This window comes from Bombina bombina, chromosome 8, assembly GCF_027579735.1.
Source record: "Bombina bombina isolate aBomBom1 chromosome 8, aBomBom1.pri, whole genome shotgun sequence".
NCBI classification, from domain to species: Eukaryota; Metazoa; Chordata; class Amphibia; order Anura; family Bombinatoridae; genus Bombina; species Bombina bombina.
Genome location: NC_069506.1, coordinates 224,516,010 through 224,538,588, shown reverse-complemented (window position 1 = coordinate 224,538,588; position 22,579 = coordinate 224,516,010). Strand labels below are relative to the sequence as shown.

Below are 22,579 nucleotides of genomic sequence, written 5' to 3'. Positions count from 1 at the left end.
TAAGACTTACTTACCCCAGGACACTCATCTACATGTTTGTAGAAAGCCAAACCAGTACTGAAACGAGAATCAGTAGAGGTAATGGTAAATATAAGAGTATATCGTCGATCTGAAAAGGGAGGTAAGAGATGAATCTCTACGACCGATAACAGAGAACCTTATGAAATAGACCCCGTAGAAGGAGATCACTGCATTCAATAGGCAATACTCTCTTCACATCCCTCTGACATTCACTGCACGCTGAGAGGAAAACCGGGCTCCAACTTGCTGCGGAGCGCATATCAACGTAGAATCTAGCACAAACTTACTTCACCACCTCCCTTGGAGGCAAAGTTTGTAAAACTGATTTGTGGGTGTGATGAGGGGTGTATTTATAGGCATTTTAAGGTTTGGGAAACTTTGCCCCTCCTGGTAGGAATGTATATCCCATACGTCACTAGCTCATGGACTCTTGTTAATTACATGAAAGAAATAAAGTTAATCTTTCTGAGTAAAATAAAATGAAAATAGTATGGGAGATAAATATCAACACAGAATGAAAACAAATTAAAATTAAATTAATCAGAAAAAAACACGTGTATTTAAACAGCAGTAAAATATAATACTTATCTCCTTGTGAGCATCAAAAGAAAAGAGGAGGTTGGGGGTACTTATTGGACTGTTTATGATCACTATGAGGCCTATCTATCAAGCTCCGAATAGAGCTTAATGGCCCTTGTTTCTGGCGAATCTTCAGACTCGCCAGAAACAGCAGTTATGAAGCAGCGGTCACAAAGACCGCTGCTTCATAACCCTGTCCGCCTGCAGGGGGCGGCGTTGTCTGCAGGGGGCGGCGTTGCACCAGCAGCTCTTATGAGCTGCTGGTGCAATGCTGAATACGGAGAGCGTATTGCTCTCCGCATTCAGCGAGGTCTGGCAGACCTGATCCGCACTGTCGGATCAGGTCCACCAGACTTTGTTAAATATAGGTCTATGACTCTGCTAATTGGTCCATATATGCAATATTCAACAGCCTAGCCCTTTCATTGGTTAATACTTTTTGGTCTCAATTTACCTGTCTATTTTACATTTTGACAGTTATGTATTGTATTCATCACTTTAAAAGGCTGCAGTTTGATTAGTAAAATAAAGATATGCAAATATGAGTTTCTGGTCTTGTAATATAATTCTAAATCTCCCCTCACTGTTTATCCAACGTTCATAGCTACTAAAGGTTTAGAATATTGCTGGCTTTCTAAAACTATCTTTTTAATGACAATGTTGTCCTGTTACAGGGAGATAGTAAGAACGATGCATGGATATTTTCCTTAGCTGTTCTGCTAAGCAGCACTCTAATTTACAATAGTGTGGGGACCATTGATCAACAGGCTATTGACCAACTGCAGTATCCTTTATAAATAAATCTTGGGAGGTCCTACATACCTGCCTTATTGCTTTGTCTGGTCATGTCTATGCTTGAGTTAGACCACTTATTGTAGATGTTCCTTAACTTCTCAGCTATGTGACAGAACTCACTGAGCTCATAAAAGTGAAGTCACCTTCACAAAACGTTGAAGAAAATGACGGGGCAGACTTTAAGAGATTCTTCCCATCATTCATCTGGTGTGTCCGTGATTTTACTTTAGTTTTGGAGAAAGATGGGAAACCAATTACAGAAGATGATTATCTGAAGAACTCACTGATGCTTAAGACAGGTAAAGTACTGGTGCACCCGCACAGACTCTTAACACTTGTTGCATTTATTTTTTAGTTCATTTCTCTATTGTGTCAAACTCAGGCAGATTCCCTAACAGCCCTCTCCAGCTTCTCCAATCAGTCCACCATCTCCATTTCCTTGGTTATTGCACATAGCACATTCCCTATTGAATGGAGAACTTTATTAAAGGGACATGAAACCCACATTTTTTCTTTCTTGATTTAGAAAGAGAAATCAATTTTAAACATCTTTCTAATTTACTTCTATTATCTAATTTGTTTTATTATCTTGATATTCGTAGCTGCTGATTGGTTTCTGCACATAGAAGCCTCGTGTGATTGGCTCACCCATGTGCACTGCTTTTTCTTCAACTAACGATATCTAAAAAATTAAGCAAAATAAATAATAGAAGTAAATTGCAATGTTGTTTACATTTGTATTCTCTATCTGAATCACAAAAGAAAGATTTTGGATTTAGTGGCCCTTTAAATGTATTCCATAGAATAATACAATGGATAGAATGGAGACAGAGGAATGCTAGGAGACACTGGACAGGACTGTTAGTAAACCAACCCCAGTGTGAGCGCAGTTGACATACTTTTATTAAAGTTATATTGCACAAAGCCTTTTTCTTAAAACATTTAATTAAATAGTTTTAGATTAAATTTATATTATCCATATATTTTTAACATTGTTTGAAATTATATTTACAAAATATCTTCCTATAGAGACTAAACTGCATTGCTGATCTCTTATTATGGCCCAGCTCCTAAGCTTTACATTCCTGCTTTTTAAATAAAGATAGCAAGAGAACAAAGAAAAAATAATAATAGAAGTAAATTTGAATGTTACTTAAATTTGCATGCTCTATCTGAATCATGAAAGAAAAAAAATTAGGATTAGTATCCCTTTAATATTACACTGGAAGGAAGGTCAAATACAACACTGGAGTTTGGAGGTGCATTGTGAGAGCGAACCCATTACAAATGAGCAAGGGGTTGTGGGGAAGAGTTCAAGTGACTGTGGGTTACAGTAATTTTGTACCTTTTAGTAGGGTGGTTTCTCATGGTAGGTCCTATGGGCATACAGTGACATTTTTATGTAGATGAGGTTAGTGTGTTGATGTAGCACATAAGGGTGCTGGCAGTCAGAGAGTTAATGTGGTTTGAGTCACAATGCCCAGCTCTCAGAACCATCCTAAATCCACTACCAGGAAGTATGGAATCCATGTAAAGACGATTGACTGTCAAAGGTAAAGATATGGACTCTGGAGGCATTAGAGCATCACACACATACTGAAAGGTTACATGTTAATATGAAATACCAAAGCAAGTTTTGTATACATATAGACAATAACCTTCATGTATTTTTTTTTTATTCATAGGCAATAGTAGAAAGATTGTAGAGTACAATCTGCCTAGGGAATGCATTCACAATTACTTTCATTCCCACAAATGCTTTGTGTTTGAACGACCAGCAAACAAAGAAGGTCTGAACAATCTGGATCATATTCCAGAATCACAACTAGAACCTGGTTTTTTATGTCAGACAAAGAAATTCCTGTCATATGTATATAAAAACAGCAAAATTAAAACTCTTGCAGGAGGATACCAAATGAATGGAAGATGTAAGTAAAACATAGTAAAATAAATGTGGTGCACGAAATTGTCTTTACATACAATGCAATCTCTGTTCTTTTCCCATTTTTCAGTACTGGGGAATCTTGCCGTAACATACGTGGAGGCTATTTTAAGTGGCTCAGTTCCTTGCATGGAGAATGTAATATTGACTCTAGCAGAACTTCAAAATTCAAGAGCTGTGAATGATGCAATATCCAAATACGAAAGCAAGATGAACGAGAAAATTGATCAATTTCCCACAGAAACACAAGAAGATTTTTTTAAGCTACACCAAGAAAGTAAAAAAGAAGCTGTTAAAATCTTTAAGAATCAGTCTTTCAAAGATGAAAATCAAGAATTTCAGGCTAAGTTTCTTGTGAGTTTAAGAAGTTTATGCTTAAAAAAAGTATTTATGGCGCAGCTTGAGCAAATTTTGAAATGTAAAGAGCAATACAAAGGGAAATGTTTATAATTTCTTTACTGTAGATTAGAGGAAGAAAATCAACCTGTTCTCATTCCACGAAAGAGTTAATAAGGAGCGGTCATAAGACTGCTGGTCCTTAACTCATCCACCATTTCTTAGGTGGCGGATAGCAATCCACCTGATTGCATATGATCGGGTTGATTGACACCCCCTGCTAGCGGATCTGCGTGTGCAATGATAAATGCTGACACTGTATGCTGTCGGCATTTATCGATGTCTGGTGGACATGATCTGCTACATAAAAAACAGTGAGTCTGCAGGGGAATATGATTACAGAATATGTCATACTACTAGCAGAGCTGGGAAAACTAATTTTACAGGAAGGAAAATAATATGTTTTGAATTTAGTATTATAAATATGAATTTCAAAGTGTTTTTTGCACATGTATTATTTAGTTTTATTAAAACCTCTACTGTACAACTTAATTTGTTTTCTTCCCTGCACATTTTAAATACAATTTTTTAATTTTTCCATTAAAATACTATCGCCTAGATTACGAGTTTTGCATTAAAAGCAGTGCTAACAAGCAGTTTATGCTCACCGCTCACTTACACACAGCGCTGGTATTACGGGTTTTTACAAACCCAGCATTAACCGCAAAAAAGTGAGAGAAGAGCAAAATTTAGCTCCACATCTCACCTCAATACCAGCGCTGCTTACGTTAGCGGTGAGATGGCTAGACGTGTTCGTGCACGATTTCCCCATAGGAATCAATGGGGGAGAGCCGGCTGAAAAAAACCTAACACCTGCAAAAAAGCAGCGTTCAGCTCCTAACGCAGCCCTATTGATTCCTATGGGGAAATAAAAGTTATGTCTACACCTAACACCCTAACATGAACCCAGAGTCTAAACACCACTAATCCTACACTTATTAACCCCTAATCTGCCGCTCCCGACATCGCCGACAGCTACATTATATTATTAACCCCTAATCTGCTGCTCCGGACACCGCTGCCACCTACATTATAGTTATGAACCCCTAATCTGCTGCACCCAACATGGCCGCCACCTACATTATATTTATTAACCCCTAATCTGCCGCCCCCAATGTTGCCGCCACCTACCTACACTTATTAACCCCTAATCTGCTGACCCCAACGTCGCCACCACTATATTAAAGTTATTAACCCCTAAACCTAAGTCTAACCCTAACACCCCCTAACTTAAATATAATTTAAACAAATCTAATTAAAATAACTATCATTAAATACATTATTCCTATTTAAAACTAAATACTTACCTGTAAAATAAACCCTAAGCTAGCTACAATATAACTAATAATTACATTGTAGCTAGCTTAGGGTTTATTTTTATTTTACAGGCAAGTTTGTATTTGCTTTAACTAGGTAGAATAGTTATTAAATACTTATTAACTATTTAATAACTACCTAGTTAAAATAAATACAAAAGTACCTGTAAAATAAAACCTAACCTAAGTTACAATTACACCTAACACTACACTATAATTAAATTAACTCCCTAAATTAAATAAAATGATCTAAAGTACAAAAACAACTAAACACTAAATTACAGAAAATAATAAAATAATTACAAGATTATTAAACTAATTACACCTAATCTAATCCCCCTAACAAAATAAAAAAGCCCCCCCAAAATAAAAAGCCCTACCCTACACTAAATTACATATAGCCCTTAAAAGGGCCTTTTGCAGGGCATTGCCCCAAAGTAATCAGCTCTTTTACCTGTAAAAAAAGTACAAATCCCCCCCCAACATTAAAACCCACCACACACACAACCAACCCTACTCTAAAACCCACCCAATCCCCCCTTAAAAAAACCTAACACTAACCCCTTTGAAGATCACCTTACCGGGAGACGTCTTCACCCAACCGGGCTGAAGTCCTCAATGAAGCCGGGAGAAGTCTTCATCCAACCGGGCAGAAGTGGTCGTCCAGATGGGCAGAAGTCTTCATCCAGACAGCATATTCTATCTTCATCCATCCGGCGCGGAGCGGGTCCATCTTCAAGACATCTGACATCGAGCATCCTCTTCATCCGACGGCTGACGATTGAATGAAGGTTCCTTTAAATGATGTCATTCAAGATGGTGTCCCTTCAATTCCGATTGGCTGATAGAATTCTATCAGCCAATCGGAATTAAGGTAGAAAAACTTCAATCCTATCGGCTGATTGGAACAGTCAATAGGATTGAGCTTGCATTCTATTGGCTGTTCCAATCAGCCAATAGAATGTGAGCTCAATCCTATTGGCTGATTGCATCAGCGAATAGGATTTTTTCTACCTTATTTCCGATTGGCTGATAGAATTCTATCAGCCAATCGGAATTGATGGGACGCCATCTTGGATGACATCAGTTAAAAGGATCTTCATTCAGTCGTCGGCCGCCGGATGAAGAGGATGCTCCACGTCGGATGTCTTGAAGATGGACCCGCTCCGCGCCGGATGGATGAAGATAGAAGATGCCGTCTGGATGAAGACTTCTGCCTGTCTGGAGGACCACTTCTGCCCGGTTGGATGAACACTTCTCCCGGCTTCGTTGAGGACTTCGGCCCGGTTGGGTGAAGACGTCTTCTGGTAAGGTGATCTTCAAGGGGTTAGTGCTAGGTTTTTTTAAGGGGGGATTGGGTGGGTTTTAGAGTAGGGTTGGTTGTGTGGGTGGTGGGTTTTAATGTTGGGGGGGGAATTTGTACTTTTTTTTACAGGTAAAAGAGCTGATTACTTTGGGGCAATGCCCTGCAAAAGGCCCTTTTAAGGGCTATTTGTAATTTAGTATAGGGTAGGGCTTTTTATTATTTTGGGGGGATTTTTTTATTTTATTAGGGGGATTAGATTAGGTGTAATTTGTTTATAAATCTTGTAATTATTTTATTATTTTCTGTAATTTAATGGGGGGGGTTTCGTACTTTAGATAATTTTATTTAATTGTAATTATTTGTATTTAATTTAGGTAATTAATTTAATTGTAGTGTAGTTTTAGGTGTAATTGTAACTTAGGTTAGGTTTTATTTTACAGGTAAATTTGTCTTTATTTTAACTAGGTAGCTATTAAATAGTTAATAACTATATAATAACTATTCTACCTAGTTAAAATAAATACAAAGTTGCCTGTAAAATAAAAATAAAACCTAAGATGGCTACAATGTAACTATTAGTTATATTGTAGCTAGCTTAGGGTTTATTTTACAGGTAAGTATTTAGTTTTAAATAGGAATAATTTAGTTAATGATAGAATTTTTTATTTTGATTTATAGTAAATTATATTTAAGTTAGGGGGTGTTAGGGTTAGGGTTAGACTTAGGTTTAGGGGTTAATAACTTTATTATAGTGGCGGCGACATTGGGGGCGGCAGATTAGGGGTTCATAAATGTAAGTAGGTTGCAGCGACATTGTGGGCAGCAGAGTAGGGGTTAATAAATATAATGTAGGTGTCGGCGATGTTAGGGGCAGCAGATTAGGGGAACATAAGTGTAATGTAGGTGGCGGCGGTGTCCAGAGCGGCAGATTAGGGGTTAATAATATAATGCAGGTGGCGGCGATGTTGGGGGCGGCAGATTAGGGGTTAATAAGTGTAAGATTAGGGGTGTTTAGACTCGGGTTCATGTTAGGGTGTTAGGTGTAGACATAACTCTTATTTCCCAATAGGAATCAATGGGGCTGCGTTAGGAGCTGAACGCTGCTTTTTTGCAGGTGTTAGGTTTTTTTTCAGCCGGCTCTCCCCCATTGATTCCTATGGGGAAATCGTGGACGAGCACGTTCAGCCAGCACACCGCTGACTTAAGCAGCGCTGGTATTGAGGTGAGATGTGGAGCAAAATTTTGCTCTCCGCTCACTTTTTTGCGGCTATCACCGGGTTTGTAAAAACCCATAATACCAGCGTTGTCTGTAGGTGAGCGGTGAGCATAAACTGCTCGTTAGCACCGCACCCCTGTTACCACAAAACTCGTAATCTAGGCGATTGTCTTTTATAAAATCCCTTGATATTTCCCTCACATTTTAGTATTCCATACTTTTTTTTAAATAACTTTTGCTAAAATATTCTTATATTAATTACCTCAACGGGAGAACTTCCCTGCTGCAGTCAAAATAAATAATTATTGTATTACCAATACAGGTAGAAAATCATTTATCCAAACTGCTTTGGACTAGAAAAGGTTCAGATTTTGGAATATTTGCATCTGTAAAATAGGATAGTTTAGAGAGGAGATGGAACCAAGTGTAAACAACAATATCTTATGTCATTTAGGCAATATTTACATGTCATTATACAGCTTATACATATAAGTTAAAGGTAGTTTTATATAGAGATGTGCATTCGTTTTTGGACGAATGTAAATTCATACCGAAAACCAGATTTTTGTTTTCATAACAAAAAAATGAATATCCGAATAATGGGCCAGCTAAATTTAAGGAAAATGAAAAAATACTCATAGAATTAGACAGTAGTTATTTGTTTCCTTTAAATTACTTTTAAAGGTTTAATACTTCTTAACGCGCTCTTGAGAGTGCGCTAATCTGATCCTCTTCTTGCCAGGTCCCTTGGCAACGCTAACAGGAGGATTATTGTGCTCTTCACCCAGGACCTGCACTAATGGCTAAACTTCCTGTTAGCATGGCCAGGGCTCTGGCAAGAAGAGGATCGGGTTGACTCACTCTCCAGAGATCATTAGGGTAAGTATGTAGCTAAAGGTGAACTTTTCAAATGTAGCTTTGAAACATTTACAAACATTTAAGGAAAATAAATGTAAATGTTTAAAGGGACACTGAACCAATTTTTTTCTTTTGTAATTCAGAAAAAGCATGCAATTTTAAGTAACTTTCTAATTTACTCCTATTATCAATTTTCTTCGTTCTCTTGCTATCATTATTTGAAAAACAAGGCATCTAAGCTTTTTTTTTGGTTTCAGTACTCTGGACAGCACTTTTTTATTGGTGGATGAATTTATCCACCAATCAGCAAGGACAACCCAGGTTGTTCACCAAAAATGGGCCGGCATCTAAACTTACATTCTTGCATTTCAAATAAAGATACCAAGAGAATGAAGAAAATTTGATAATAGGAGTAAATTAGAAAGTTGCTTAAAATGTCATGCTCAATCTGAATCATGAAAGAAAACTTTTGGGTACAGTGTCCCTTTAATGAAAAAAAAATTTCCTTGAATATGCAAAACAAAAATGTTATCCAAAACAAAATTTTCTTTCCTGCACATCTCTAGTTTTATATAATTATTTATACATTTAAGTACCCTCAGAAAGACAGTACAGTACTATAATTAGAAAAGTAATATTTGCTGTTTTAAACATATATAGACAATTATTTGCATTTTAGAACACAAAAAAAACCCACAAAACAAAGACACAGGCAGAAACGATTGTGACTTATAGGCAGGAAAAATAGTAATTTTTTATCTTTTTTTTAAATTATTTTTTAAATGATTAAAAAGTTTTGCTTTCAGAATGAGTTTGGATTTTGGAATTCCGGATTTGGGGTTTTGTACCAGTATTAATAAAACAAAACAAACTACTACCCTTAGCTTTTTGTGTCACCATTACTGAAACGTGTAAGTACAACTGCTTTTCTTACTATATAATTCACAGGAGAAGCTGGAAACAAAATTCAATAGCTTTTTAAAATGTAATGAGGAAAAATCTAAGAAAAAATGCCTGGAACTGCTGCAGAACTTGAGTAAAACTATTGAAACAGAAATATTAGAGGGAAAATACTTCAGACCTGGAGGGTACATGGAATTTATGGAAAAGAAGACAACAATAGTTGACGAGTATAACAAAACAGCTGGGGGCCTGCTAAAGGTATTGTATACTCCCTTTTTGGAATGATCACTGATCTAAATCAACTTTATTTATGGACATAGAACCCATAGGCCTAATAAGTTTTTTTTTAGTTTTTTTTTCAAGGGACATGAAACACAACTTATTTATTTCATGATTCAAATGTAGAGTATGACATTTTTTTTTTTATATAATAATTTTTATTGAGGTTAATATTACAATACATCATCACTGTGATATAACAAAATATGCATAAATACAGAAGAAAAAAGAAAGAGAGAAAAAAAAAACACAGTATGCACATTATTAAGCACATAAAGTCATTTCTGTTTCATCACAGAATAATCCAACCAGATAAAAAATAAACGTAACCTCACTTTTTTCAATTTTAGAACAACATAAACTATGAACGTACTGACATATGAGAGTGGACAAATGTACTGTCTAAATTATTAAGAACTCTACAGTTATTATTATCCATCGTCAAACTGGATATACTATACGTCAGCATACAAAATATCTAAAGAAACTATTAGTTTGAACGCTGTATGTTTTGATTTTTTTTCACAGATATTACAATCAGAAAAAAAAAAGATATAAATAGATATATATGTTATCAAAGACATTTTACTGGGAATTACCATCATTCCTTTGATTTGTAAATCAAAACCATTTATATAATATTGAGAGGATTCTCAACCCCTTATCTTCCTTTTCCCTTCCCCTTTTCCCTTTAGTGTTACAGCAACACAATTATCATGAACAATAAATGTCATTTTGGGCCTTCATGAAAAGAAATTCTTATTTTGCTTATCCTAACATCTTAGACCTATTGCGATATTAGATATCTATTTCTTGTTAAGAGTGAGGCCTACCTTAATAAGAGAGCCAAAAAAATAAAAAATAAATTATAAACAGACAAGCCTCTCTCCTCGAAACCCCCCTCCACCCCTCTGTACCCCCTAAGCTCCTCCACATTCTACCAGATATTAAGCAGAACCATTTCAGTATTTCTAAATGGAAAAATTAAATAATCAATTTCTCTGGTTGGGAAAGTTCTAATAAATTTAGACCATTTTTTAAAGAATTTACATATATCCTCCTCTGAGTTCAAGTCTGTAGTCATTTGCTCCATTATTAGTTGGTTTTTTTTAAATAATTCTTAACTTCTGTTATTGTTGGGGAGAATTTATTCTTCCAGTTCTTAAATATTTGATATCTGACGGCCAAAATGATTAAATTTATTATCTTAATTTCACTTGAGGGTATTTTTTGACCTATCAAGAATATTATATCTTTTGGAGTAAATCTATTCGCAGATATTTTAAGGACATTGAGTATCCAGAATTCTATTCTATTCCATAATTGTTTTATTTTGGGGCATGTCCATAGCATATGTATCAAATTTGCAGCCGGAAGACTGCATTTTGGACATTTATCGAAATTTTTATTCTTCCATTTAGCTCCTTTCTCGGGTGTGTAGTAAGTTTGATAAATTAATTTTATATGGGCCTCTCTCCAGGTCTCTGAGATTGTGGCTTGAAAAAGCAATTGTATTGATCTTGATACATGCTGCTTTGGGTCAATGTCATCAGTTAACAAGTCTGACCATTTAAGGGCTATAGTTTCTAAGTTAGATCTTTCAGTCTGTGATGTCAAGTATAGATAACAAGTAGAAATAGAATGATACCCTGCTTTGGCTAAAATTTTACCCCATGACCATTTCCCTGGGAATGTATTTAATAGCTGTTGCGCATAATGTCTTGCTTGTAAAAATGCGAAAAAGTCCCTATTGGTAAGATCATATTCATGTTTCAAATCCTCAAAGGATCGAATGACTCCTGTTATAGGATTAATAAGTTGAGCTACGTAATTAAGACCCTTTCTTTGCCAGTTTTTTAATATTGTTGATTGTGATCCTTCCTGGTATTCTGGATTCCCTATAAACGTCTGGAACTTTGGAATATTTATATTTACACCTGCTTGTGCCCCAATCTTTTTCCAGGCTTGTATTATTACATAGATTGACTTGAGGGCTTTTACTTGAGACAGAATTTCTTTGAGATTTATATGAATTAGGCTCATGGGAGAATAAGGATATATCATATTAGCCTCTAGAGTGTTGTCCGTAAAGTAATCCGATTCTATTATCCAGTCGATTACAATACGACCAAGAAAAGCTAAGTTATATGTACGCAGATCAGGAAGAGCTAATCCAAGAGCTTGTTTGGAGAAAGATTGCTATCCTTGGTTTCCTTGATTGCCAGATAAATTGACTAATTGTTGTGTTTAATTTCCTTAGATCATAAGATCTCAATAGAATAGGAAGATTTTGCAAGATATATAAAATTTTGGGCAGCAGCACCATTTTAAACACTGCTATTCTTCCAGATAGTGATAGAGGAAGATTTTGCCAGTTTTTCATGTGATTAGTAATTTGTGCCAAGATGGGGGGGACATTCAGAGAATACCAATTTTGTGGATCGGCCGAGATCATAATCCCAAGGTATCTAAATGCCTATGTAACAACTTTAAAGGGGACTTTTGCTATGGTGCTCTTTGCTTTTCTCAACCACATCAGCTCAGATTTTGAATAGTTAACTTTATACCCAGAGAATTGACCAAATAAATTAATTATATTCATAAGTTTAGGTATATTTAGATGGGTGTTAGCCATATATATTAGTATATCATCGGCATAAAGTGCCAGTTTCACCTCTTTTTTGTTGATTTTTATACCTTCAATATGTTTTCTAACTTTAATAGCAAAGGGCTCGATTGCCAAATCAAAAAGTAGCGGCGATATAGGGCAGCCTTGCCGCGTCCCTCTCTCTATTTTTATCGTTTCCAACTCTGTTCCATTAATTATTAATCCGGTGTAGGATTGAGCACATAGCTTTTTGATAAAATTTGGGAAATTGTTATTAAATCCAAACCGGTTAAGTGTATTCAGGATATGATCATGGTTCACTCTATCAAACGCTTTTTCTGCGTCGATGGCTATAACTACTGCATCAGATTGATCATCCTTCTCTTGTTTATCACCATTTTTAAAATAATCAATAGTAAGTAATAATTGCCTTATTTTAGCAGAAGAATTACGATTATGAAGAAACCCCGCTTGATCTTTATGAATACTTTCTTATAGTCCCTCCTGTAGTCTTTTAGCCAGGATGAACATCAGTATTTTATAATCTGAGTTTAAAAGGGCTATAGGCCTATACGACTCTTTTTTGTTTGGATCTTTCCCTGGTTTGAGTATGAGAATGGTTTGGGACGCCGCAAAGTTACAAGAAATTGCCAGATTATCTATATAATATAAGTTAAAGAGCTTTGTCAAATAAGGAACAAGAGTGGGGGCTAGCTTTTTATAAAGTTCATTAGGCAGTGCATCTGGGCCTGGAGCTTTTGTGAGTTTGAGTGATTGAATTGCTTGATTAACTTCACTTTCTAGTATCTCTGAGTTTAATTTAAGATTAAATTCATTACTATTGTATGGTAATATGATATCTTCCCAGAATTTCTCATGTGGGTTACCCTCCGAGGGTGGCAATGAGTAAATTGTTTTGAAATAGTGATAAAAAGAGTTAGAGATTTCTTCGTGACAGGTAATCAATTTACCATCTTCTTGTATGGCGTCAATTATTGACGTCTGTCTACAATTCTTCACTAGTTTAGAGAGTAGCCTGCCTGATTTATTGCCATATTTGAATAAGTTCGCCTGGTATTTTAAGTCAGCGTGAGATGTGGTGGAAATTAAGAGTGTATCTCGTTCGTTTTTTGCCTTTAAGTACCTTTTCCAATTGTCATTTGAGGAAGCATTTAAATATCTATTATAGGCATTAGTTACGGCTGCCGTCACTTCACTTTCCCTCTGTCTCATGTCCTTTTTGAACTTAGCCACATATGCCCCTTATCACTGCTTTTGCAGTTTCCCATATTATTTCGAAATTTGACACTGAGCCAATGTTGAATTGAAAATATTCCTCAATTTTAGTTTTTAACCAGTTATTAAATTTAGGATTTGAATTTAAATAATTTGGATAGAAGAAACGAGCTGATTTTTTATAAATGTTTTTACTTGGAATATTTAACATTATGGGAGTATGGTCCGAGATACATATTTCAGAAAATAAAGCTTTTGCTTCCGCTTTATATAAGCTCTCACTAGTTAATATAAGATCAATCCGGGAGAATGATTTAAACGATTTAGAGTAGCATGTATAGTTTTTGTCATCCGGATTCTGCGTTCTCCAAATGTCTCTGACTGCTAAATTATGAAAAATAGAATTAAATAATTTTGCTTCAAGATTATCTTTTTTTGTTTTTTTGTGAGAGTGACTTTGTCTCAGTCTATCTATAGGGAACCATGGGGCCATATTAAAATCTCCTGCTAAAATTGTGTGCCCTTCTGCCACCTTCAAGATTTGAGCCTGGAGAGAGTTCCAGAATTCTTGATCTATTATATTGGGCGCATATAAATTGCATATAGTATAGATTGAGTCGGTTATTTTTATCTTTAAAATTATAAATCTACTCTCAGGGTCAAGTATTGTTAATAGTTTAACATAATTTAATTTTTTCCCCAATAATATCGCCACTCCTTTTTTCCTATTGGAAGTTGGAGCAAAAATGGCTTCAGCTACCCAGGATAGGCTGACCATACGTCCCGTTTTGAAAGGGACAGTACCGTTATTTTATGTTTTTTCCCCTGTCCCGTCGTTTCGTTAATAATATTCATTTTGTCCCGTTTTGAGGGTTATCAGACCATACGGCCAGCGCAAGTGTAATTTTTTAGCACACACACCACTTACTAAACATTTTTAAACTCCCCGTCCGCGGGGAGGGCAGTTTTTTTTTTAAACTGTAGGGTTAGGGTTGGGTGGCCGTGCCCACATGATCCACAGCACCGTGTCTATGCTGCCCGTGCTCAAAATTAGGGGCGTGATCATTGAAAGCAAGTGACAGCAGGTCAGTACTCAGTCGTGAGCTGTCAGACTGAGCTGAGGAGAGAGACTGGTCATGAGAGGGAAGTTAGAACTACTAGCTAGTGCCTAGTAAGGAAAGGAGTCGGACTAGATCTGTCATCATCTGATGTGATGATCATCTGCCTCTGCCATCATCCGAATTAGCGGCTGACCATCACCAGAGAGATAATTCTTGCCATCTTCTTGTGTCACAGTGTGAACATACAAACATAGTGATCAAGTAGATCAATTGTCTAAGTTCTGCAAGAATTGTGCACTTCCAAGGTAAGACCAGTGTCTGTGCCTGTCAAACCATTTAATTGTCATTAATTATGCTTATTATTATGCTGTTGCAGTGCTGGTTGTACAGACGTTATAAATAACGGTTATTATCAAGTAACTATTTGCACATTTTTCTCAGTTCTTCCACCATGTAACAATGATTTTGGGCAACTCAGCAAAAAAAAAATCTACAGCTACTAATCCAGATCTTCAAACCAAACGCCTGTTCAGAGGCTACACTTTTACCTTTTAAAATCAGTTAATACGGGGAAATTTTCCTTGACAACATAGAGGATAATTTCAATTTTGGAAACATTGAGTTAAGGGCATGTGATTAAAAAATGCACACATGTCACATTCCCAATTTAGATAATGGGAACATTGTGAAAACACTGTGGATTGGTATTTAGATGTTATAGCTCTGTCTACCTAAACATTTTTGTATGAGTTCTTCTGTAACTGAAGGATAATTGTTGGCTCAATAGTTTATATTCATGTCATAAAAGTTAACTTTTGTTAAAATCTTACTTTTTTTCCTATGAATAAAGAATATTAACCCCGTCCCGTTTTTGACATCTCAATGTCCCATTTTTGTCTCAAGGAAATATGGTCAGCCTAACCCAGGAAGATTTCAATTTACTTGATTCTTCTGCGTTTGGGTGTGTTTCTTGTAATAATGCTATAGTTGTGTTTAATTTACGAAGATGATTTAAAATAGTTTTCCGTTTTATTGGAGAGGAGATTCCCCCAATATTTCAGGAGGTAAATCTAATATTAAGGTTCATAGTTCCTTATTTTATAAATAGGAGGAGCCAGGGAGCCCAGGGGAGAAAGGGAGGAGGGGGGGGGAGAGAGGAAAAAAAAAAAAAAAAAAAAAGGGGAGCTACCTCCTAAATGCTTTGTTTACATTTAAAGAGCAGAAATAGAGAGAAAATATTAAATTCATTTCTACTTGCATCATCTTAATTAGGCAAAAAAGTTTAAAACATATGTTATTTATTTTTATTTAGTGATTTTTGGGGCTGTATTCAGCAAATTTTTCCTCAGCTTCTTTTGCTGAGTCGAAGAAAAAGGTTTGCCCTTCTAGAATAAGTTTAAGTCTAGCTGGATATATTACTGTGGCTTGCCACCCAGCATTTATCATCTTGCCACAGATTGGGGATAGCTCTCTTCTTTTTGTGGAGGTTTCAAATGAGAAATCTTGAAACAGTAAAATTTTAGAATTGTTATAATAAAGTGGTTGTTTTTTTGCGGTAGTGCTGTAAAAAGGATATTTTATCTTGATAATTCAAGAACCTCGCTATTATCGGTCTTGGTTTAACAAGATCATTCGAGATATATCGTGGTTTCCCCAATCTGTGAACTCTCTCAATGACATAAGGTTGCTGAGGTGGGGGTATATTTAGTATTTGTGGTAGTGTTTGGGTCATTATTTTTAATAGATCCTCATTATGTCTGGTTTCTGGAAAACCTATAACCCTAAGATTATTTCTTCTAGACCTGTTTTCCAAATCTTCCAATTTAGTCTGGATTTTCACTATTTCATTCTGATTAGCTTCTGTTCTAGGAATATATAGATTTGTAACGTCTTCAATGTCTGAAACTCGTTTTTCAACCTCTTGCAACCTTCTGGAAAATTGTTTTATTTCTGTTGTTAGGGTTAGAATATCTTGTTTAATCTCAGTTTTCAACACTCCGAATTTGGGGTTTATGGCTTCCATTATGCTAGAAACTAAGGCTTGTGTATCTATCGTAGATGTAGTATTTTGAATCTTTGCAGTGTTTTCTACCTGGGCTTCTGCTGGGCTATCTGTAAGGGTTTTATTTTTTCATTCTCTCTGTTTAGCTGCCATACCTGGATTATATTTAAGTGTAAGGGAAGGTGATGTAATAAATTTATCCATACAAAGTGATAGTACTCAAAAATAATAGAATAGGTGAGGAAGGGGGTGAGGGTGAGGAATGTCTGCGTGAGGGAGGGAGAGAAAAAAAAAATTAATAAAGTTAAGGGGGGTGACTTTATAAAGTGTTTAGTGATGGAATTGCTTCCGTGCTGTTATAAAGAAATAAGACCAGCGTATGGCAGATCCTAAACAAGGTTATGCAAATAAATTCCACAGCAGAATACTCTGATAGGTTTCAAGATGTAAATTTGTATCTTATAGTTATTAGTTTCTGTAGGCTAAACCACCTATTATGTATTTGCCTATTTAGGTTGCAATTATCTAATTTCAAAAACTGAAAAATACGAACAGTTTAAGTGGGCCAATTGTAGTTCTGTAACCCTCTAGGTCAGCTCCTTATTATAACTGTTACTAGAATAGTTCAATTCTAATCATTCACAAAGAGAAAAAGATATAGAGATCTAGGCATCCAGTCGTGTTATAGAGTTCTTATATAACACAAGAAGGATTTCTATCAAAATTCAGAATAGAGAAAATAACAACAAAAAACAAGAAAACAAAAACAAGGCAAGCCTTATACAAGAATTATAGTATTCTATTATTTTAAAGTTCTCTTTCAATTAGGATGTTATATGACATAAATCTAGGTATTATTTCCTTACAAGAAATGAATATTAGTTAGATTAGGTTTAGATTTTTTAGGGCAATACTTTTTAAAGAGGTTAAGATAGATTTTCTCTACTAGAGATAGAGAACAGCGTCTAAGTTAAACTGCCCTTTTATTCTTTCTGTTTTATAGATTTAATAAAGGTAAGTAATTCCCTAATTTAGAGAGTTATTTTGCACCTTGTTCAGCACTGATACAGTAATACCCAAGCCAGATGTAACCGATTTAGGCAAAAAACAGGTTTTTAAATTTTTACACCCTTCCTTTTTGTTTCACATATTATAGAGCATTTAAAGGACAAAAAAAGAAAAAGAAAAAAAAAAGAGAAAGAAATCCAATCTTGAAGACAAACTTTCTTCTAAGCCAGCACTTAAATCATTTCTCCAATCAGAGAGTTCTCGAATAGTCCCAATAAGAAAAAAGAAGAGTTCTTTTTAAGTAACTTAGTATCTCAAAATTATGCAGTTATCTGCTCTTGAACCTTGGTGACAAAATATCTAAATGGCTCCTTAGCGTTAATGCTTATGGATACTTTATTGCCACTACTTCCTCTTAGTTTATAAAGCTTTTCAAGATTTAAAAGAGACCCTAATTGCACACTTAGGGAGTCTAAGAAATTTTAGAGTATAAAGTTTATATTGTGTAAGCCCTTGCTGGAAAAAAAGGCAGGAAAAAAAGCATAAAAAAGAACAAAAAAAAACATGGAGAGTAACTGAAAGAAGGATGAGAAGCACTCAATCTGTTTAAGATTGATAGTTTGTTTGTTTTCTTCTCTTCCTTCCTTTTTAAAACAATATTTCCTTTGCTCTCCTTGCTTATCTCTTCCCTCTTCTGTTCCCCCTCTTTCCTCCTTCTATTTCGTTCTCCTTCCTCTGTTTCTTTTCTATAATGGGGGGGGTAGTAGTGCAGAGATATAGTCTTTTAAGGAATTTAGCCCCTTGGATTTATTTCCTTTGTTTCTTCTCTTTCTCCCCTTTTCCACTTGGCTCACTTTTTTTCCCTTTTCCCTGTAGGTCTTAGCTTTTTTATTTATTTTTTATTTATTGTTATCCCCTGCCTTTCTTGGCCAGCATACTTAGAAGTTATTATCAGCAAGACTGCCCTGCCGTGCAGAGCTTCGCCAGAAAAAGTGTCCCAAATTTACCTGTCAGTCAGGCTTTCAGTTTAAAATTCAGCAGTCTTACCTCCTCATCCTCCGCACACCGACCGTCAGGTGCCGTCTGCTGGGACCTCCTGCTGGGGGCAATTCAAGTCGGATGCAGTCTGGAGGAACCTCACTGTTTGTCCGTCTGCTAGGCCGGCTCTGGTAACGCTCTGAGTCAGCCCCGCCTCCTCTCACGCAACATCAGTGGGAGAGGAGGGGGCCAGCCTCCGTGGATGTCCTCCTGGTGCAAGGCCACAGATCTAATCGCTTCCTCGGGTCTCCGGGCAATCACACTCCTGTGTTCCCACCCTCTCACGCAGCACCGGTGGGAGAGGGGGGCAGGCAAGCGGGAGGAAGATGAAGCAATAGGAGCCCCAGGTGCTGTAGGAGTCGAGTTCTGCAGGTATAGTGTGTTTTGGACTTCAGTAGGCGGGGTGCCGGTTGCAAGGTGTATTGAGGCCAGAGGGGTGAGCTAGTATTGACCTACTAGGGTGCAGGGAAACCCGGAATATCAAGTGCTTAAATCCGGTTGTTAGAGCAGTCTTTTCTTTTCATCTAAGTAGGTATAGACGCCGGGAAAATTGAAAAAGGCTTTCCCTTCTTTTCTTTTTGTTTAAGAGCAGAAGCGAAAAGGTTTTTTTTTTTTAGAATGTCCAGCTCTGGTAATACGCCCATAGATTGAAGCTGATTTTTAAGGCTTTTCTTTAAGATGACTTGTTTTTTAAGATGATTTTATTTTATGCAAAAAACAGCAGGGTGGTTTGCTGCTGTTGTGGTTCCAGAAGCGATGATTTGACTATCCAGGAGCAGCCCCACAAGGTTTGGGGTAAGGCGTGTCTAACCACCACCAGCAGCTATGGGACTGGAGAGCAGAGCTCAGCTACACCTGCTTTACTCCTCTTCCACCGGAACCTCCAGAGTATGAGATTTTAAACAACTTTTCAATTTACTTCTGTTATCTAACTTGCTTTGTTCTCTTGGTATCCTTCGTTGAAAATGATACCTATATAGGCTTAGGAGCTGCTGATTGGTGGCTGCACATAAATGCCTCATGTTATTGGCTCATCCAATGCGTTCATCTAGCTCCCAGTAGTGTAGTGTTGCTTCTGCATTCAAGGATACCAAGATAATTGAGCAAATTAGATAATCAAAGTAAATTGGAAATATGTTTAAAATCATTATCTCTATCTGAATCATGAAAGAAAAATGTTGGGTTTTATGTCCCTTTAAGTTTTGGGCAAGGTACATTAGATGCATAGTGTTGTAGATCATTTTGTCAGGGCTCACATACACTATTGTTTCTATCACTTATGGTATAAAGGTCTAAAACAAACACTCCAGAGCCGGTTCTTATTTTTGTTCTATGCTCTTTTTATCCAAAGGCATCTGAAACCCTACAGCTCTTCCTCAGTGAAAAGACAACAATTGAACGAGCCATAATGCAGGCAGATAAAACCCTAACACAAAAAGAAAAGGAATTAGCAGGTAAGGAAACAGCAGCTAATGAGAACTGGAGAGCAATGTAACATTGGGGTATGAAACTGTTATAATGCATGGTCTATGTATCAGCAAGGAGCTGTATACAAGCTGTAGCTGTGACGTAAGAAACCTACTTGAAAGGGCACAGTACAGAGTAAGAATAATAAATCCCTGTTATGAGCAGAACACTGTCTATGTCTATATATGAGTGAAGGAACTGCAGTGAGTGTGAGATAGTTAAGTGCTTGAAGAGAGAAGTTGAAACAATTTTACAGATCCTTTGAGGGACATCAAAGTTATTGTAGGACTGTAATACATAATTTTGCTGAAGCATAAACATATAAAATGATAACAATAGGGGGCGTGTATGTAGCTTACCTTTCTTTTTTTACTTTCCTAGTGTGTAATTATATATTCTCACGTGGAAACTACTTATGTTATAGCTTAGAAGATATTATTCTCAGAGAAATAGAGATATACCAATACAATATAGTTTTCATATCTCTTGTTTGACTAGTCTAATATAGCGACTAGGAGATAGATATACATTTTTCCTCTTTCAGCTAGATTACAAGTTTGGCATTATGAGTCAAATAGCAGCATTGTGGCCTATAACATATCATTTTCCCTAACGCAGCCATTACAAGTCTTGTCGGTATAGCTGTACCGCAAACCTTTTAGCCTGTAACGCAACGTCAGTACCGCACTCTTAAAAATTATGTTTTTTTCATGGGATTCCCATAGTGCTGGTATTAGGAGTTTTGCATTCTGGCTAAAAAAATGGCATTACACTCTAAAACGACAAGATCCGTAACGCCATCTAAAGTCAGTAGTTATGAGTGTTACTCTACAAAGCTGTAACATAAAACTCATATCTTAAGTGTTACAAAGTACACTAACACCCATAATCTACCTATTAACGCCTAAACTGAGGCCCTCCCGCATAGCAAACACTATAATAAATTTATTAACCCCTAATCTGCCGCTCCCGACATCACCGCCACAAATTTTTTAATTAACCCCTATTTCGCCTCTCCCCGACATCGTCACCACTATACTAAAGTTATTAACCCCTAAACCGCCGCTCTCCCGCATCACAAACACTATTTAAATATTATTAACCCGTAATCTGCCGTCCGCCCACATCGCCCCCACTGTACTAAAGTTATTAAGCCCTACACCGGAGCCACTATAATAAAACCATTAACCCCTAAACCGAAAGCCCCCACAACAAAATATAATAAATTAAACTATTAACCCCTAAACGGAAGCCCCCCACATCACAATAAACTAAATTAAACTAGTAACCCCTAAACCTTACACCCCCCCTAACGTTATATTAAAATTACAATTTCACTATCTTAAATTAAAACTTAACTGTCAAAATAAAAAAAAATAAGTTTAAACTAACAATTAAACTAATATAATTATTAAACTAAAATTAAACTAGCTACCAATTAAATAAAACTAAACTTACACATTCAAAAAATCCTAACACTAAAACGAAAGTATCAAAAATAAAAAATAATTACACCTAATCTAATAGCCCTAACAAAATAAAAAAGCCCACCCAAAATAAAAAAACCTAGCCTACAATAAACTACCAATGGGCCTTAAAGGGACAGTCTACACCCAGTATATTTTTTGTTAAATTACTGTTAAATGGCATTTAAACATTGTTAAGCGTGTCCCTCATGTCTCTGCTTCTATGAAGTGCAGGAAAATTTTAAATAATTATTGCTCGTTTGCAATTAAAAATGGAGGTTAAGCTCCGCCCACCGCTTGGTGTATAGTTGTATATGTCTAGTTGTGGCCATTCACAATCGACTCGTACATTTTAATGCATGCGCAATTGATACAGATGAGTGTTGCTGCCTAACAATTCCCCAGAAACTGTATGTAAAAAATTTCGTTCTGTCTCTGCAAAGCGCTATAGTCATAGCGGTAAATGCAGTGCCGCATCAGATGTGGATAGTGTGAGCAGAGGGAGGCTGCTCTGCTGCAGGTAGTAAAATGTTAAGAGGGGAAGGGGGATTTCCATGGGCGCAACATTAATTTCACTGGCATACCCTGTCACATCTTGCAAGAACGCTCCTGTGCTCTCTGCCTCTCAACTCCAGCAGCTACACGGAACGACTTTTGTGAAGGGAACTGCAATCATATCAGATCTTTTACTTGGAATTCTTGTCAGAGCCAACACGCTGCTCCAGACCTGCCCTCTGTTTCCTACAACCTCTGTTGTCTGTCTTAATAACCCTGGTTGTGGGCGCTTAAATAATAAATCACTAAAGCTACAGATAAGCTTCTGAATCAGTTTCTCTTTGCTAGTATGCACACGTTATTGGTGGGGGAGGAGATTGAACGGGAACTTTTACACTTCAGGACAGCCTGGCTAGGAAAGGGAGGGGGGGGGGGAGGAAGGGGGCATTACAAGGACTGACAGTGTATTAGATGTCTGGAACCTCCTGATAAACTTGATCCATAAGAGATGAATGTTGACTTCAGACATACCCATATTTTGTTAATACTGTATGTTGTGTCTTACATGTCAAACTGCACTGTTGCAT

The 22,579-nt window shown here is 36.6% G+C and overlaps 1 protein-coding gene across 2 annotated transcripts in view; it reads left to right on the top strand.

Annotated features, from left to right (window-relative positions):
- Positions 1-22,579, top strand: part of LOC128638963 (guanylate-binding protein 1-like) — a 374,647-nt gene that overhangs the window by 149,459 nt on the left and 202,609 nt on the right. Inside the window, exons 4-9 of one of the 2 annotated variants that reach the window (XM_053691105.1) lie at positions 1,275-1,384; positions 1,498-1,694; positions 3,081-3,323; positions 3,408-3,691; positions 9,378-9,590; positions 19,916-20,018. In XM_053691105.1, the coding sequence (XP_053547080.1) occupies positions 1,275-1,384; positions 1,498-1,694; positions 3,081-3,323; positions 3,408-3,691; positions 9,378-9,590; positions 19,916-20,018 (1,150 nt within the window). The remainder of the gene's footprint in view (positions 1-1,274; positions 1,385-1,497; positions 1,695-3,080; positions 3,324-3,407; positions 3,692-9,377; positions 9,591-19,915; positions 20,019-22,579) is intronic. The other variant, XM_053691106.1, reaches the window with a different exon arrangement.